The sequence below is a fragment of the Misgurnus anguillicaudatus genome, chromosome 17 (genome assembly GCF_027580225.2).
Source record: "Misgurnus anguillicaudatus chromosome 17, ASM2758022v2, whole genome shotgun sequence".
NCBI classification, from domain to species: Eukaryota; Metazoa; Chordata; class Actinopteri; order Cypriniformes; family Cobitidae; genus Misgurnus; species Misgurnus anguillicaudatus.
This window is the reverse complement of record NC_073353.2, coordinates 17639741-17658329: the sequence shown is the minus strand read 5'-3', so window position 1 is coordinate 17658329 and position 18589 is coordinate 17639741. Positions and strand designations below refer to the sequence as shown.

At 43.9% G+C, this 18589-nt stretch overlaps 2 protein-coding genes across 7 annotated transcripts in view; both read right to left on the bottom strand.

The window, feature by feature from the left end:
- The window catches only part of LOC129452502 (histamine N-methyltransferase-like), a 98492-nt gene that overhangs the window by 52359 nt on the left and 27544 nt on the right, over positions 1-18589 (bottom strand). The gene's annotated exons all lie outside the window — the stretch shown is intronic.
- LOC129452501 (histamine N-methyltransferase) overlaps positions 1-18589 on the bottom strand; it is a 36837-nt gene that overhangs the window by 15223 nt on the left and 3025 nt on the right. Inside the window, exons 6-7 of one of the 6 annotated variants that reach the window (XM_055216395.2) lie at positions 14593-14686; positions 13445-14391 (exon numbers count right to left, since the gene is read on the bottom strand). The exons of 4 other annotated variants lie outside the window; for them this stretch is intronic. In XM_055216395.2, the coding sequence (XP_055072370.2) occupies positions 14036-14391; positions 14593-14686 (450 nt within the window). In that variant the 3' untranslated portion in view covers positions 13445-14035. Of the gene's footprint in view, positions 1-13444; positions 14392-14592; positions 14687-18589 lie in introns of those variants that run through there. One more of the 6 variants, XM_073855064.1, reaches the window with a different exon arrangement.

The window sequence follows — 18589 nt, the reverse complement described above, 5'->3', positions numbered from 1 at the left end:
ATTAAGTGTAAATGTTTACTGAACTGCATATCTCAACTAAAACACCACATGCCAGTGGGGCATAGAACATCAATTTATTTCAACATTATGATTTTGGGACATAAAATGTATTTGGTGTTGTTCATATTTCAAGATGAATAGCAAAATGTCATGCGGTGTGACTGTAACATTGATGACTCATCAAATGTAAATATTAGTAAAATAAAGCAGATATGTTTGGAGCAGCTAATAAATGCCTTGGCATTATTTTGTATGTATTTGCTTAAATAACTTAAGTTTTCAAAATGCTAAAAAGTACTAAAATAACATTACAGTACATTTAGTTTTGTAACACAAATGCTGTTCTGCAGTGTGACATAGGATATTAGATTTTTGTAATGACAGTTACATGGACAGCCATAGGTGTCTTTTTGTCAACCCCCTACCAGGAAATCCCCCAGATGTTTGGATGTGCTAAAGAGGTTAAAAGGTGAGTGTTAATCTCTTATTAATTTGAACATTAAATAACTGCTACATTAAAACAAATATTGTCAATATTACAATATACCTATATTATACATATATTAAACATAAATATATATCTCTCTTTATTATACATAATATACCTATATTATACATATATTAAACATAAATATATATCGGTCTTCATTATACATAATATACCTATATTATACATTTATTAAACATAAATATATCTGTCTTCATTTGTTTGTTGTATATATGTTAACAGTCACTGATAACCCAGAGTACTCCCCAAAAATGCCACATAAATGACAAACAGCAGCCAAAGCAAAAGAGTGTAAGAGTAAAAACTGATGGAAAGCGGTGGGAAAAAAAGTGGTTTGACTGGAAAGGGCTCTCACGGCCTCCAACGTCTGCAAGAATCCCAGCCAAAGCCCCGCTGGCAGTCAAACGTGGAGTGCAAACAAGATGTGGAATTGAACAGGTGTTCCCCCATCAACTAATGATGCAATGTTCGTTCCCGTTATTTCGGGGAATCAGGGTTACATGAGTAACCTTATCGATTTCTATGAGATAAGAAATGACGCTCATTTCTGCCCACTCTAAAGTTTACTCTACAAGAGAGTTCACTGTCAACATAATGACCACCTGCCTAATACTGTGTAGATCCCCCTTCTGTATATTCAGAATTTTAATGATCATTCTTTAAGAATATTTGTTAAACTTAAAACATACCTGATTTGTATTTGAAATGAATAATATTTAAATATTTGAATTTTACAGTAATGTCATGTCACACCGCAGGACATAATTTGCCTGGAGCTGTGAAAAAACTTAATAAATTACATAATGAGAAAAAAAACTGCTAACCTCTAACAATTTCAAAAACAACAAAAACTTTTTTTGAAAAAATGCTGTTTCACCCTTATTTGACATCTGCAAGCTTGCATGGTGTACAGTTTTTAACAGTAACTTCAGCATTGCCCCATGGGGGGTTAAATGATTGTAAAATACATGTCGAGGTAAGTTCAACAAGTTTAATTTCATGTGCATTTTTTTTTCAGAACGGCTAGTAGCTATTTAGACCTGTTTAAGGTTGCAATGGAATATAAATATAAAAACAGTTTACATAAATAGTATAAGTGTCAGGATTCGGGATGCAGAAGAACGTCTCGGTTACGTATGTAACCCTCGTTCCCTGAAGGAAGGGAACGGAGACGTCGCGTCGTGGCCGACGGGTTGGGAGCCGCTTCGCGGGTGGCCTGTTTACTTCGAGAGCTGTCGGGGGCGCCGGTGGGCTTGGCATGCGGGTGTTTGCGTGGTGCCGGCGCCGCCCCGCCGGGTGCGTGTATAAGGTGCATAATGCCAAATCAGCTAACTTATTGCTGAGAAGCCGAGCAACAGTGCCCGGTCTGAAACAGCAATGGAACATCAAACTGTGGCGACGGGACGTGACGTCTCCGTTCCCTTCCTTCAGGGAACGAGGGTTACATACGTAACCGAGATGTTCCCTTTCAGTCGGTCACTACGACGTCACGTCGTGACTGACGAATTGGGAATCCCTACCAAAACGCCACTGCAGCTGAACCCTTCCAGTGCCTGCAAAAGCCCTCCGCCCTCCACAAAAAGGGGCGGAACCTAAGGCAAAATGCAGAAGGCCGGTCACTACCTGTTCCTTAACCCACGATAGTGAAGCAGCGAACTGGGGAAGCGTCTAAACTGAGCAGAGCTAGAACACTGCGAAGCCATCCCCTAAGAAGGTTAAATGGATGACATAAAAATATATGAAACAACCGACAGGTTGCTCAAAAAAGTCTCTGAACAATACATGGTATGCCGAGAGATGCAGAGCAGGCTCTGCTAAGGAAAAACGTGGAGGATTAGAACCCCACGGACTACACACACAAATGAACCCCACGTAGGGGACAAATGTGGATGCCTAGCCTACACAGGTTTACAGAGAATACATCAGTGATAGGTTGACAGCGGATGCTTCGCAACACCAGCTATCAGGGCGGTGGAGGAGAGGCAAAAACAGTTTTTGACATTTTTGCCCCGAAGCCGACACACGAGCCGACCCTCGGCATTCTTAACTAGTAAGTAGAAAGAACCCGAGTGGAAACCGGTTCGACACGAACACTATAGAATCTTGTGAACGTATTAGGTGTCGCCCAGCCTGCAGCTCTACAAATATCTGTTAGCGAGGAACCGCGAGCCAGTGCCCAAGATGATGGGCACTGGCTCTGAGAAATCTAATGACCAGGTCGTGCTGACCCACTGTCCTACCGTTTACGGGTGAATGGTGAGCTGATATCGCAGCGATATCGACCTTAATAGTGGATGGTGACAGCCTATTCTCCAAACGACGCTGGAGATATAAAAGCACAACACTAATCGGGCAATCTCGGGGGTTTTCTCTTTGGGAAGAAACTGGTTCCATTTAAACGCGTAAGCCTGTCTCGTAGATGGCGCTCGTGCAGCAGCAATAGTGTTAGATACCTCTTGCGGTAAATCACTCACATCCTCTGTGCCCCGCCCAGAGACCACACATGGAGGTTCCACAGGTCGGGGCGCGGGTGCCATAAGTGCCCTCTTGTTGAGAAAGAAGGTCCTTCCTCAGGGGAATCTTCCAAGGAGGGGCTGTCGTGAGGAGAGAGAGTTCTGGAAACCAACTCCTGGTTGTCCAATACGGTGCCACCAACAGCACGCTCTCCTCGTCCTCCCGGATTTTGCATAGGGTTTGCGCAATGAGGCTCACCGGAGGGAACGCGTTTTTGCGCATGTTTCGCGGCCAGCTGTGTGCCAATGCATCCACGCCGAGCAAGTCGTCGGCTAGTGAATAGAACAGGCGACAATGGGTCGTCTCTGGGGAAGCAAACAGATCTATCTGCGCTTTGCAGAAACATCTCCAAATCTGCTGAACCGCAATGGGGTGGAGCCGCCATTCGACGGGACGCGCAGCACAAGAGAGGGCATCCGCCTCTACATTGAGCGTACCCGGAATGTAAATGGCACGAAGAGACCTCAAATTCTTCTGACTCCAAGTGAGGAGGTGACGGGCGAGATGCGACAGGTGACGCGAGCGTAAACCGCCTTGACGATTGATGTACGCCACGGTCGCAGTGTTGTCTGTGCGAACTAATACGTCTTTGCCCCGTAACTCGTTGCTGAAACGGACGAGCGCGAGATATACAGCCCACATATCCCGGCAGTTTATGTGTCAATGCAGCTGGGGTGTCGTCCAGACCCCCGAAGCCGCAAGCCCATCGTACGTGGCCCCCCACCCCGTGTCTGAAGCATCTGTGCACACTATTGCATGCCTGGAGACCTGTCGGAGAAACGCACAGTCTAACCACTGAGTGAAAGTGCGACGACACGCAGGTGTAATGATAACACGGTGAATGCCGCGCAGCCACACTTTCCTCGGGACTCGATCGTGAAGCCAATGCTGAAGCGGTCGCATATGAAGCAGACCGAGCAGAGTTACAGCTGCTGCCATATGCCCCAGGAGCTTCTGAAATAGTTTCAGCGGGGCCGCGCTCTTGCTCTTGAATGTATTCAGGCAAGTCAGAATCGACTGTACACGCGCTTCTGTTAGACGAGCTGTCAAATCGATCGAGTCCAGTTCCATCCCGAGAAAAGAGATTCTCTGCACGGGGCAAAGCTTGCTCTTTTCCCAGTTGACCCGAAGACCCAAACGAGCGAGGTGTTTTAAAGTTAAATCTCTGTGATCGCACAGCGTCTGACGTGTTTGAGCTATTATTAGCCAATTGTCCAGATACGCGAGAATGCGCACACCTTTCTCTCTCAGGGGTTTTAAAGCCCCCTCCACTACTTTGGTGAATACACGGGGCGACAGAGAGAGCCCAAATGGGAGGACTTTGTACTGGTATGCTCGCCCCTCGAACGCAAAGCAGAGAAACGGCCTGTGCCGGGGGAGAATCGATACGTGGAAGTACCTTCAGGTCGATAGATGTGAACCAAACGTTTGGACGAATGCATGGAAATATGCGTTTGGGCGTCAGCATCTTGAGCGGCATTCTGTGAAGTGCACGGTTCAGTGAACGCAGGTCCAGGATCGGTCGCAAGCCGCCGCTTTTCTTGGGTACAATAAAGTAAGGGCTGTAAAACCCCGACCTCATCTCGGCTGGAGGGACCAGCTCGATCGCGTCCTTCACCAATAAGACAGCGATCTCCGCACGGAGGACGTGCGCATCGGCAGCTCTCACCGCAGTGAAATGAACGCCGGAGAATTTGGGGGGACACCGGGCAAATTGGATTGCATAGCCGAGACGAATCGTGCGTAAAAGCCAACGCGACGGGCTGGGAAGCTGTTCCCACGCCCCCAGATACTGTGTGAGGGGGACTAAAGGCACGATCGGTGTATTCGCGGCGGGCGCAACGGAGGTGATCGCCGGTGTGTGCGTAATGGCCACACCGACAGCAATGTTGTGTGTGATAACACTCACCTGAGTCCGTTGCTGGGTGGGTGAGTAAGGGAGGCTCTGCTGAAGACACCTCACACCACACGATGCACCCTCTGGGGAAGGAGGAGGAAGACGATGGGTTATGAGCCCGTAGCTGTCTCCTACCGCCTGAGAAGTTGGAGAGCGCGGTGGGGTTATGAGCCCGTGCGTTGCTCTCGTTCTCCTCTGATGAGTCGGAGAACGGGGGGATATGAGCCCGCTTGTGTCTCCGGCGCTTATCTGAAGACCTAGAGATGGAAGTGGAATTCGCTCTTTTTGTGAAATTGTGGGTGCCGAATGAAAAGTCAGCGGAACAGTAAATTGAAACAAAAGATTCCCCAACCGGCCCTCCTCCGGTGGGGGGAGTGGTGCCTTCACCATCTCCGAAGAGCGATCCCCTCCATCTCTAGGTCGCCCGTCTCAGGGCCGCTTCGATCTCCTCTTTCCACCCTTTCGAAGCGGGCTGAGCGGGCTGCTGACGACCAGTTCCTCGCTTCTTATAAGAGCCCCGGGGAGGAACGGAGGCGGCCGCCGCAGGACGCCCTCGGCGAGGAGCAGACTGAGGCGCCGACGTGGACGGGGCAGGCGCAGGACGCTTCCGACGTGGCATGATCTGAGCGATGGCATCAGTCTCCTTCTTGGCCGCGAGAATTGCTGGGCAAACTCCTCGACCGTCTCGCCGAACAGGCCGGTCTGGGAAACCGGAGCATTCAGGAGCCGGGTCTTATCAGCATCCTTCATGTCCGCCAGACACAGCCAGAGATGGCTTTCCTGGACTGCCAGGGTAGACATCGCACGCCCGACGGAGCGGCAGATCCGTAGCCGCACGCAGTTTGGAGAACTCCGCCGAGTAGTGACCTCCCGCGTGCAGGTCCCTCAGAGCCTTAGCCTGGTGAACCTGCAGCAATGCCATGGCATTCAGGGCAGAGGCTGCCTCCCCACAAGCCTTGTAAGCAGCACCAGTCAGCGCCGACGAGAGCTTACAGGCCCGTGAGGGGAGAGTAGGCTGGTCCCGCCAGGAGGAAGCGACACCGGCCGGACACAACTGCATCGCGACCGGCCGCTCCACTGACGGGATACCAGTGTACCCCTTGGCATCTCCACCCTCGAGAGAGGTGAGGGGTGAAGGCTGAAACGGCCGGTTCTGGGCGGAAAACAGGGTTTTCCACGACTGCGTCAGCTCTTCATGCACCTCGGGGAAGAAAGGCACCGGGGGCGAGGACTGAGAAGCCCTGGCACCCCCGAAGAACCAATCATCGAGGCGGGACAGTTCAGGTGGGGGAGGTTTAGTCCACTCCAAGCCGACCACCTCCGCCGCCCGAGCGAGCATGGCTGCCATCTCGGGGTCGAACGCAGAACCCGCAACCTGGCCCGAAGGCGGGAGCGGATCCGGATCAACGTCCGAGGCTGACAACCCCCCCTCCGACGTTACGGTGGACATCGCGTCAGGTGGAGGCTCGACAGAGCGCGAGGACACCGTAGAACACGGGCCGCTCGTTTCCATCGGGACCTCCGCTGGCAACGGACCAGGGCGCTGGGAGCTGCTGGACGAACCAGCAGACCGACCCAGCACCGTTATACGGAGATCATCCTTCGCGAGTCTGGTAGCTGCGCCCTTAGCAGCACCAGACTTGGAAGGCGGGGGCCGTTGCCGGAGGAACGACACCCGTCTCCGCAAATCCGCCATAGTCATGCCCTTGCAGACGGAGCATGAACTATCACACAACGCTGCCTCTGCGTGCTGGAGCCCCAGACACGAAAGACAACGCTCGTGGCCATCCCGGGGGCGATGAACACACCGCATCCAGAAACGGAGCACGGACGGAAATCCATCTTTAAAAAGACGACCCCGACCGTGACACGAATGAGTGGTTGTCTTTAAAAAGACACAAAGCTCAAACGTGCTGCTCTTTCAGGGAAATCACTCTCTTGTGCGAGCTGGTGAAACACACAGGGAGAGGCAAACGCACTCACTCGAACTCAAGTCCTAAAAAAAGAGACAGAGAGAGAGAGAGAGAAGGGTGGAGAAAACACTGCGAGCCTCCGCTGAGGTGTCTTTGCCCAACCAACTTCAGCAAGCTGAGATCTTTTTCTTCCCTTCCCAGAACAGGATCTACGAAGATCAATTTAGAAAGCTTCTCGAGAGCAGATGTCTGCCGGCTTCGAAGCAATAAAGCTGATTTGGTTTTTTGCAACTGCGGCTTATATACGCACCTGGCGGGGCGGCGCCGGCATTATGCAAATACCTGCATGCCAAGTTCATTGGCGTTTCTGATAGTTCTCGAAGTAGATAGGTCACCCGCGAAGCGGTTCCCAATTCGTCGGTCACAACATGACGTCGTAGTGACCGACTGAAAGGGAACCCAAGCACGGATGTGAATAGACAACACTAGACCTTATTGACAAAACTAGGTAAAAACAGGAAAACAAAACCCACGAGGGGGCAAACAGAACAACAATCTAACAAGACAACACTAAACACTATAACTTAAACAAAACACTAAACATTAACTGGAACACAAGGGGCCTCATGTATAAAACTGTGCGTACGTAGGATCCTTAGTAAAAGTCTACGTACGCACAAAAGCCAAAAATGGCATACACCAAAAATTATGAAGACTTCTAAAACAAAGAAATGTTCCCTTTATAAATCACAGATCACATGCAAGTGTGCGTACATGAATCATCCTAATATCCCACCCTGCAAGCCCATTCTCCCATCAAGTTTGTTTTTTTATAAATCACAACCTTTGCGCGGGAACTGGCGCACGCACGTTTCCAGCCCCATTTTGTGCGTACGCACGCTTTATACATAAGACCCAAGATATTTAATGTAAAACTCACTGGTAACACTTTGACAAACAGAGAGAGTAACAATGACGAACCTGCACTGGACAACAAACACAAGGGGCCCTATGTTGCACCCAGCGCAATTGACTTTGTCAGTGACGCATGTATCATTTCGTATTTTGCACTGGCGCACAGCGGGTTTTTCCCTCCACAGACGCACGTCGGCAAACTAGGGAATGAACTCGCGCTCCCTGGCCGGTTCAGCGCAAAAAAGGAGGCGTGCTCCGGCGCAAACCATCTCTTATGCTATTTTCCAGTTTCAAAAAACAATTGCGCTACTAACAAAAAAAGTATCAAGATGTTTAGCCACTAGGTGCACTAAACTGTTGATTGCATCATCAGTGCCTCTGCGGTGTTTATAGGCGAACTGATACGGATCTAACTGTGTGCCTACTTCCAGTTTTAGTTGACTTATGATAATTTTTTCCATGCACATCATCACAACAGAAGTCAAGGCAATAGGTCTAAAGTCATTGTTTTCTTGTGGGCAGGATTTTTTAGGAACCGGAGTAATAATTGCCTTCTTCCATATAGTTGGTACAGTGTGAGAGTTTAGGGACCTCTGGAAGATAGGGCTCCAGACTAATGAAAGTTCCTCTGCCCATGTTCTTAATAGACGAGGAGAAATGCCATCTGGACCTGTGGCCTTAGTAACATTAACTTGCTTAAAAATCTTGTGAATGGTTTTAGGGTCAATATCCAATGTATAAGCATCATTAATAACGATACTGTCAAGCACCGAATCACATTCAGCTGAAAAATCATAATTATCAAACCTCTTATAAAAATGGTTTAACTGATTTGCTTTTGCCAGTTCATCTGTAACATGCAAGGGCTTATCTGTTGATTTCATGTTAATTGCTATTTTCACTGAGTCCCATAATTTTTTAGAGTTCATGTTTTGAAAATTTTCCTCTATCAGCCCCTTATGGTGATCTTTTGCCTCTTTCAGCCTGTGGTTTAACTATTTTTGTACAGTTTTAAGTTGTAGATGATCCTTTATCTTAAATGCATGATGTTTCCTGTTAATGCAGTCCTTCAGTTCCTTTGTGATATAGGGTTTGTTGTTGGGGTAGACTTTTACTTTCTTTTTTTGGGATCACACCATCAACACAGAACTTAATATAATCTGTAGTGACTATTGTGGCATCATCCAGGCTTGATTCCCTGGAAAATAGGTCCCAATCAGTGCATAGAAAACAGCCTTTCAGTGCTTCTATGCTATCTTCTGACCAAACGTTGATAGATTTCACCAGTGGTTTGGAACTTTTAAGGGCAGTCTTATAGGTAGGGATCAATTGAACAGTATTGTGATCAGAATTAGACAAGGGGGGTTTAGCTATGGCTGTGTATGCATGTTTTAGGTTACCATAGCATTTGTCTAAAATCCGATTTTTCCTGGTAAAACATTTAATGTACTGTTCGAAACCTGGCAGGGCAGTATTCAAATCACAATGATTGAAATCTCCAATGATGAAAATAGGGGCATTTGGAGTACGTTGCAATTGTTCGTGAACGCAGTCGGCCACCTGTATAGCAGCCCGTGAAGCATTGCCATTCGGGGGTACATACACAGAGCAGATGAGAATATTGCCAAACTCTCGGGGCAGGTAAAATGGCCTGAGACTAATACATAACAGTTCAACGTCAGAGTTGCAGATTTTCTCCCGGACTGTGTGTTGTCTACACCACTTGTCATTTATGTACAAGCAGAGACCACCCCCTTTACTTTTTCCTGACGTCACACTTCTATCGGAGCGAATGTGCGAAAACCCGTCTATTCCAACTAGACCGTCGGGGATCTCTGGATGTAACCAGGTCTCAGTAAAGAGCATGATACAAGACTCACGGTACTCAAAGCATCATCTTGTTAAAGTTCGAAGTTCGTCCATTTTGTTCCTGAGTGATCTCACGTTTCTCAGAATCATGGATGGCAGTGGGGGTTGGCTACCTCTCTTCCTTAATCGCTGCCGTACACCTCCTCGCCGGCCCCTTTTCCGCGGTCGCTGCATGCATCAAATTTTCATATCTTCGGGCAAGTTTACAGTAAACGATGGGGAAGAATCGACTGCGTCTCCACACCGTCGCAGCGACAGAAGCACTTCCCTCGAGTAGACTCGCAGCCCATTCCCCCCGGTGTTGCAGGTAGAGAGGGGGTCGCATAATAGCGACATCGTCAACAACAGCAAAAAAAGTAATAAAACACACACCGCCATCTAATAGTTCTCCCAATCTGTGCAAGTCATACACACAAAAGAAAAGGAAAACGCTCAAGGACTGAGCATACAAAACAAAACCGAGTTGTTTTGGACTATTTTAAACAAACAAACAAAACAGACAGCAGCAGCGTAAATGCGTGTCCATGTCGCCCGCAGAGCAGCGCCATTGTACCACAACAGTCATATGTACTGTCAGAACCCTGCCATGCTGAACTAGATCTAAATACAAACAAGGATCTGGCAGGATTCTGACAATAAGCAGCTTATAAATTGTAAAAGTGATCTACATATTTTAATATATTAAAGGTGACATAGAATGGTTGAACAGAGTATATATCCTTAATCTGTGATGTGACATGTAGACAAAAAATGTTTAGTTTGGGTCTGTAATGCCTTAGAAGCTTCCTAAAAACCTCTCTCAAATAGCTCTATTATGGCGCTTTTCCATTGCAGCACCCCACGGTTTGGTCCAGCTTGGGTCGGGTCAGCTCACTTTTGGGAGCTTTTCCATTGGGATCACTTCGTAGTACCCGATACTTTTTTTCGTACCACCTCGGTTGGGGTTCCAAGCGACCCGAGCTGATACCAAACGTGACGCGTAAACACTGCAGTTCACTGATTGGTCTGAGAGAATCGTCATCGGCGCCGTCATCCTATTATGTAAAATATTAGCTTTAGCTTAAGCTTGCTGCTAGCTTGCGCTGTCTCGAGGAAACATGTTGTCATCTGTGCTCTGTTTTAAGTTTCCAAACACCCTTTTAGCGATTAAAAACATCCACAGGTTGTGAATCAGGAACACATAAAAGTTTTTTCCAGACTTGCAGTTTGTGGCGGCACATTCGCGACGTGCACGTCAGTATTATTTATGCTTTAATGCAACTTTATTGAGGCTCAGCGGAGCGCCGTCGACAGACGCCACGGGTGTTTGAACAGAAACTGTTATGTGAGACAGAGGTAGTTATAAACGCGATGTGCAAAGTAAACTTCTATTTGTGGTGGCCAATTTTAATTTTGTGGCGGCACATTCGCGACGTGCACGTCAGTATTATTTATGCTTAAATGCAACTTCATTGAGGCTCAGTGGAGCCGTCGACTGACGCCACGGGTGTTTGAACAGAAACTGTCATGTGAGACATAGGTAGTTATAAACGCGATGTGCAAAGTAAACATCTACGTATTTGTGGTGGCCAATTTTAATTTTGTGGCGGACTGATAAATAAATAAATGTTTGGGAATGTACAAGGACGCTCTCTCTTGTATGATGTCACAGCCGTATGCAGCGCAAATATAACGACACGCCTATAATTCCTCCCACTGCGAAGTGATACTAAACTCAATGGAAAAGCTAACCACGCCAAAGTGAGGTGAGCTGACCCGACCCAAACCAAACCAAACCGCGGGGCACCACGCAATGGAAAAGCGCCATAAGGGTGGGGGATTTTAAACAAGTAGTTTTGCACCTATTTGGCTCCCCCTACTGGCTTAACTTGCAATCTCATTACTGATCGGCTGACTTTGCTGCCACTCAAAAAATGTAAAAATGTAGCCAATTATTTTAAAGTGGATGGGCAGTTAGATGCCTGTGATGTCATAAGCATCAGTTTTTCAGATTGGGCTGTTTTCTGGCTGACATTTCTAAAGGAGGAATTTCTATGAGACTAAGATGTTAAGCATGTTTAGCACTTTTTGTATGTTTGTGAATGTGGGTAGACTACCATTATTCAACAAAGACAAGGTTAAAATGGTTTTTCATTCTCTGTCCCCTTTAATTAACATATAGTTTGGTAACACTTTACAATAAGGTTCATTAGTTAATTTTTTTACTACATTAGTTAACATGAACTAATAATGAACTTCACTTATAAAGCATCTTTTTAAATCTTTGTTAATGTTAATTTAAACATTTACTAATACATAATTAAAATCTTATTAACATAAGTTAATGCACTGTGAACTAACATGAATAAACCATGAACAGCTGTATTTTTATTAACTAACGTTAAAGGAACAGTATGTAGGATTGTGGCCAAAACTGGTATTGCAATAACAAAACTTGTGGCGAAAACTGGTACTGCAATCATACAACTGGTGGCCAATACACAAAATGACAACATAAACATCAGTTGAGGGCTGCAACTCCACATTTTAAATGACAATATCCTGGCCAGACCACTGTTGTCAGTGATATAAGTATTTGAAATGAAAATGATTTCTTAATGTCTAGTGACATATCAGGGACATTTTATGATTAATTGATAAACATTTCTTACATACTGTTCCTTTAACAAAGATTAACAAATACAGTAAAAAATGTAACTACTTCTCACGTTTAATTCATTAGTTAATACATTAACTAATGTTAACAAATCAGAATTGTAAAGTGTTGCCAATAATTGCATAGGCCTACAGAAATATTATGATGGGGGAGGTTAGTGGGCTTCGAGATACCTCCCTGAAATTACTTTTTGCAGGTTGGGATGTCTGCGCTTGTGAGCCAACCAATTGGTCCGGTCATCAATATGTCCAGGTTTTTATCAGACATGGGTGGCAACCCTAGTAGTAAATCGCCATCACCTGCTTTCAGATAGAGCGCCATTTACTACACAGCAGTATTTCACAGAGAAGCTAGGCAAAATCGCATAGATTATCAGAGTTGATTTTCCTTGATTATGAACACGATCTAGCTTCTCTGTGAAATACGGCTCTGTGTAGTAAATGCCGCTCCATCTGAAAGCAAGTGATGGCGATTTACTACTAATCACGAACCGTCTTTACTGATGAAACTGATCTACTGATTTTTTGCAAGAGCAGCGGGTTTTTGGAGATGCTTTGGCCCAGTCATCTAGCCATCACAATTTGGCCCTTGTCAAAGTTTTTTCCTATTTTTTTTTTTTTTTTCATTTTTCCTAGTCTGGTTAGCCAGACCTTCATCAAGATGTAAGGTCTGGCAACTCCTCCCACAGACGGCTCAATCCAAGGGCCGGGATAAAAGGTTGTCCCTCAAAATGCCTCTGCACCCAATAGGATAGCGCTACGACCAATCAGAGCAACGAAGAAGGTTAAACTTTTACTGTAACCAGTCAGCAAAACTCCAAACACATCTTCCTTGCTTAAAAAGGACTTCAGTAGGGTTCTTTGCTCTTTTCTCAAAGAAAAACATAACTCTAAGTCCTCAAGAGTTGCGGCCAAAGCCGATTCAAAAGACAGCTGTTCGCCAGCAGCAGCCATTCTTTGTTTTCAAGTGCCAGGGTACCGTCGCCAACTCTGTCGTCATTATGTTAACCCCGCCCTGCATACGCTATACATGATGTGATTGGCCTGACACAATTTTGGTTTTTGGAGCTCTTAAGTCTATGGAGTCTATTTTCCGGCCGCCTGGGTGCGTCTAGATTTCTAGGCTACATTTTTCCTAATGCATCAACAAAAGTGAGATACTCAAGCTTACTGTATGTTTAAGTGGTTTACCCCAATTTATTTGATTTCATTGTTACGTGGAACAGAAAACGATTTTTACAATAATACTGTATGTAAAAATAAAAGCAGTGCTATTTCAAAGACCTATCATAGGCAACAACAAGAATAACTCTTTAATTGTATTTTTAAATGCATGTATCTTTAATGTACTGTATAGCTTAAGCTAACCTTAGTCCTGTCTGATTTAAAACAATAGCCCACAATAGCACAACTAGTCACTAAGCAAACAAAACATAATGTTTCATTATAAAGTATGTCATACTAAACTCACTCTTAAGCTACTCAGTTAATAAGTCATTACACATTTGTACTTTGCTACCGAGGCATGTTTTATCTGTTTTGCCAAGTAATCTATAATCCCCATAGACCTTTATTTAAATGAAAATATGTGTGTACATTATGATGCCCAAGCTATGCAATTACTGTTTATTATGTTATGATAAGCCAGACCACCATATTTCTGGTATAGAAATTCTAAATGTAAAAATACAGTACACATTCTGCACTGGCTTGAAATTAAATGCCAAAAGTCCTTTGGAGGTCAGATATTAAGAAGTCATGGGGCTATGGCTCAACCACTAAGACTTCCAGGTTATTGTTGAACATTATCCTGCCGTCCACCTCTTTACTGCAGTCTGGATGTCTCAGTAAGTCCAGCACTCCTTTCTTCAGGTGCTCAGGTGCATTCTTACTAAACTCCATTACCTCAGTTAGGAAATCCAACAGCAGTTCTCCGACCTCATCTCCCTCTGTGAAACACTCTGTGATGTCCATATGGGACTGAAGAACATAATCAGTGTATGGGATGTCCTTGGTATCCAAGAAGGTCTTTATATCTCCAGTAGTGACACACTGGCTGATCTCAGTGTTACAGAGAGCAGCTCTGTAGGTCCTCCATAATTTCCCCCATCCACTCTCACCTATGCACACACAGGACTTTGTTAGTTTACATCCTTTGACACATCATAAAGATACATCAGTATGTCTCAATCACACTTCAAAGTTTTAAATGTGTCTCTTATCTTAGTACAGTGCTCCATGCCAATGACCCAGGTATGTCAGGTTAGTGATTGGATGATCTGATCTAAATGTAGAGAGGCTGTGTACTTCTGAGCATTTACCTGACACCAGAATGATTAAGAGTTTTCCATCTTTATCTAAGAGACTCCGGAAAAATGAGACGGTGGCCTCTGGATCTTTCACATAATACAGCATCTGTTTAACACAAAATTATGTTAATAACCTACCAACACAACAAATCATGTTTGACTGATTTGCAGAAAACAGTCTGATAGCACAGTGAAAATCAGTTTGTTTGTTTGTTTATTTATTTTTTACACATCTGTGGATATATTTAAAATTTTATCCACACACAAGTTAAAGGGGGGGTGCACAATCTCTTAAAGCCATTGTTGACATTTGAAATCACCTAAACAAACACGCCTCTACCCTAATAGAATCTGGACCTTTCTCTTGATAGACCAGCCCACCACATACAGTACACAACCTAGGCAACGATATTGGTTAGTAGACCCTCCCTTCACTGCTGATTGGCTACAAGTGTGTTTTGGTACTCAGCCTGACTCCCTTTTCAAAGCGTTTCTTAAAAAATCAGGCACACTGCCTTAATCCACAAACATTGATTTATACACACATTGGGGGAGGGGCAATTTGACATCTCCAATTCACTTAACCAGGGGTGCGTTTCCCAAATGGATCGTTAGCCAAAAACTGTCGTAGGTTTCGTCGTTACTGACAAAGTTCAACGATTTGGTGTTTCCCGAAACCATAGTTCAAACAAACATATAAATAATAAATATTTATGACCAAGATTCTGTACCATTTACAGTGCTAAACCACGTTTTCGAGTCATATTAGCTGTGGCCCGGTTAGTTTACATAGTTGTTTACATGAGCGTAAAAATTTTAGTGTCTGTCGTCGTTTTAATTATTTGGCTTAATGATGAATGATGTGTATTGATGTTGGTTTTTAAACTCTAATGTCTTGTCAGTACTAGTAGGGCCCTATAATTTCCGCAATCACGGAATCGCGGACGGAATCGCGGAATTGGCTAATTAACACTGAATCTAGTATTAACGCGGAATTTTGCGGAATTTTACATATTTTGAATAAAATTATGTTTTTGAGTGGGAGACGAACGCATGTCTGGGGGAAATGCAGACCGGGGGAAGTAAATCTTGGCGACACACCCCCTCCCGTCGTTTCAGACCCCCACCAAAACACTGAAACCATGGCGAAGCGGCGCTCCACAACTCTGCTTTCGGCAGCGAAAAAATTAAGAAATTCGACGCTAAGCACTTATTTCCGAGCAGGTCGCATATGACTTTTATGTGACCGGAGAACTGTTATTTTGGAAGTTTTGTCAACACTCTGTTCACGGTGAGCGCAAAGATACATGCACTCTCTCATCCACGTCTGTCTCACTCTCTCACGTGCACGCGCTCACGCATCTGTCCGAAGTGCGAACACAAATCCTCATGTATTTGTTCAGTTTTATGCATTTCAAGCGAGCTGAGGCAAAATATAATCATCTGCATCATGACGCCGCTCTCTGTCTCTCTTTCGCTCGCACGTGCAAAGAGCTGCGTGCTATGCTGTCCTAAGTCAGATCACTATCCTGTGTATGTTTGTAAAGTTATATGCATTTCAAGCGATTGTGTATAAAATATGGATTGCGTTCTGCTGTATTGATGTGTTTAAGGCACTTCTGAAGGCACCACTGCGTTGACACTTTGTTGTAGCCTCCTGCAACAACACTAAACAATGCATTGAATTGAGTTGTGTGTGTGCGTGTGTATGTGCGTGCGTGTGTAAATGCATCTTTTATAGTCATTAAGTAATCCTGTTATCCAGTTTTTCCCCAAATCATTTACATTCTAATCATTAACATTAAAGGCACACTCTTTTTGACTAAAATAAAAGTAAATGGTAAAAAATATAATTGCCAAAAATTAAAACGGATAAAAGGAATTTGCAAAAATTAAAACGGAGAAAACGGAATTTGGGAAAAAATAAAACGGAATTTGGGAAAAAATAAAACGGATTTTATAGGGCCCTATACTAGGTCAATGCATGTTTCACTATTGTTGGACTGTGCAGAGACAGTGTCAGTTGACCAATCAAAGTAGATTAGGCTACCAAAAATTGGGATTAGGCAGATTAAATCTTTAAACGGCTTCGCACGTAATATTATTAATAATATAAAAGAAACGGACCGTGGTTTTTTTTGACCTTGTATGCATTTAAACATGTTGTTGGGGACTTCTTAACAATATTAGGAAGCTTAGAAACTGGACCTGACTGGCACTTTAAAGCTTCTTGGTTCCAATGATGATCATAATACAGTATTGAAACATTCTGTGATAATAGCAACCAGGGGCCCGTTTCAATACGGTGGTTCAACCAACTCTGAGTTTAAACTTGAACTCTGAGTTGATTTACTCTGAGATAGTAAATTCTGATTTTTCGGTTACAGAAAAGCTGATCTGAGTTAGTTCAATCGACTCTGAGTAGGTTGACTCTGAGTTAAGCGCGTGCACAGCCACAATGAAAAGCCATCATCAATAGAGCTCAGATATTACGATTTACCATGGCAACAGCACGTGACAAAGAGGTCTTAATCATTTTTACTACTAAAACTGAAAGTGTTACTGCAAGTGTACAGCAACTACGAGCATATATGTTAAAGAAAAGAGTTGTTTTTGTAAATTGCTACTCTAGTAAATGCGTACATTTAGTTTAAAATATCCGAAGTAAAAAAACTGAGGACTGTACGTTATTATCTTCATTTACATGCACATGCAATCCCATGGACTTAAAGATGACAGCAGCTCAGCTAAAATAAATTTAAGCATAATACTTTGTCATATAAGGCTACGAACTTTACAAATGTTTGTCATGAAAAAAACAAAAATTCGCACAGCCGGGATTCGAACTCCGATCGCCGACGATACGTCTGGCCCAACTACTACACACAGCACTACCCACTAGACCAGCGATAATGACGAGTGGGTAAGAAATGTCAATGCAACTGTATAAATGTAAGAGCACCACAAAAACTGATATTAGTCATATAATGATATTTATATATCTAAAATGACTGCAAAAAATAATAATTTCGCTCACATAAATGTAAGTGGATATGACAAAAAAACACTCGGGGTCTCAAAATCCTCTCGGGACATAAATTTAACTTTCTACAAATGAATGCAACATCATCATCTACAAGATTCTCTAAAAGTACATGACATTTTAGTCACTAAGACGATCTATGCACCTAAGTATATTATATTAGCTTTACAAGTCATTTCAATTTACTGTTTTAATTTTTTTTAGTTGAAAGTTTAGTGTAATATATAAAAATATAAAGTCGTAAGTTAAAATGGTTTGCACTGGCAATTTAATTATAACTTAAAGACAGCGAAAATTTTTTTTACAACGTACATGATAAAAATGTGCACAATGAATGAATGTACTAAAGCAACTAACAAGATTAAACACCGCTACTCCTTTAAAACAGGGGAGGAGACCACAAGAAACTCAGAGTTTACAGGATAAAACCTGCTCCCGACCAGGTTAGGTTCAGAGAGTATGTTACTCCGGAAACAGACTCTGAGTATAAGTTACCTCTCCTTCTGAAACAGGCTTGACTTACCCCGCTGTCTCAGGTTTAACCTACCTCCCTTTTTGAAACGGAAAACTCAGAGTTTCCCTTATTTCAGGGTTAACAAACTCAGAGTTTTCACTTAAAGGAGCGGTGAATCAAAAACTCAATTTTAACTTGATAATTTGTTATATAAGAGGTCATCATACTTAAATTAACATCCTGCAAGTTTCAGAACTGAAAACGTCCGTGCTACTGAAATATAACCGTTTTTGGCACCAAGCCAGCTAAACACTCCAGTGAAAAATTCGGAAATCTATGACGTATCTATGAGAATTGAAACACCTCCCCATAACCAAAAGGACAAGTCTACTTTTGTAGCCCCGCCCACAGGTTCGCGTGACACACGTGTGTCTTAACGAGTAAACATGTCTTTAAAGATTGACAAATGTAACCAAAATGACTTTTAAATAAATTTTTTCTGAGACACTTTT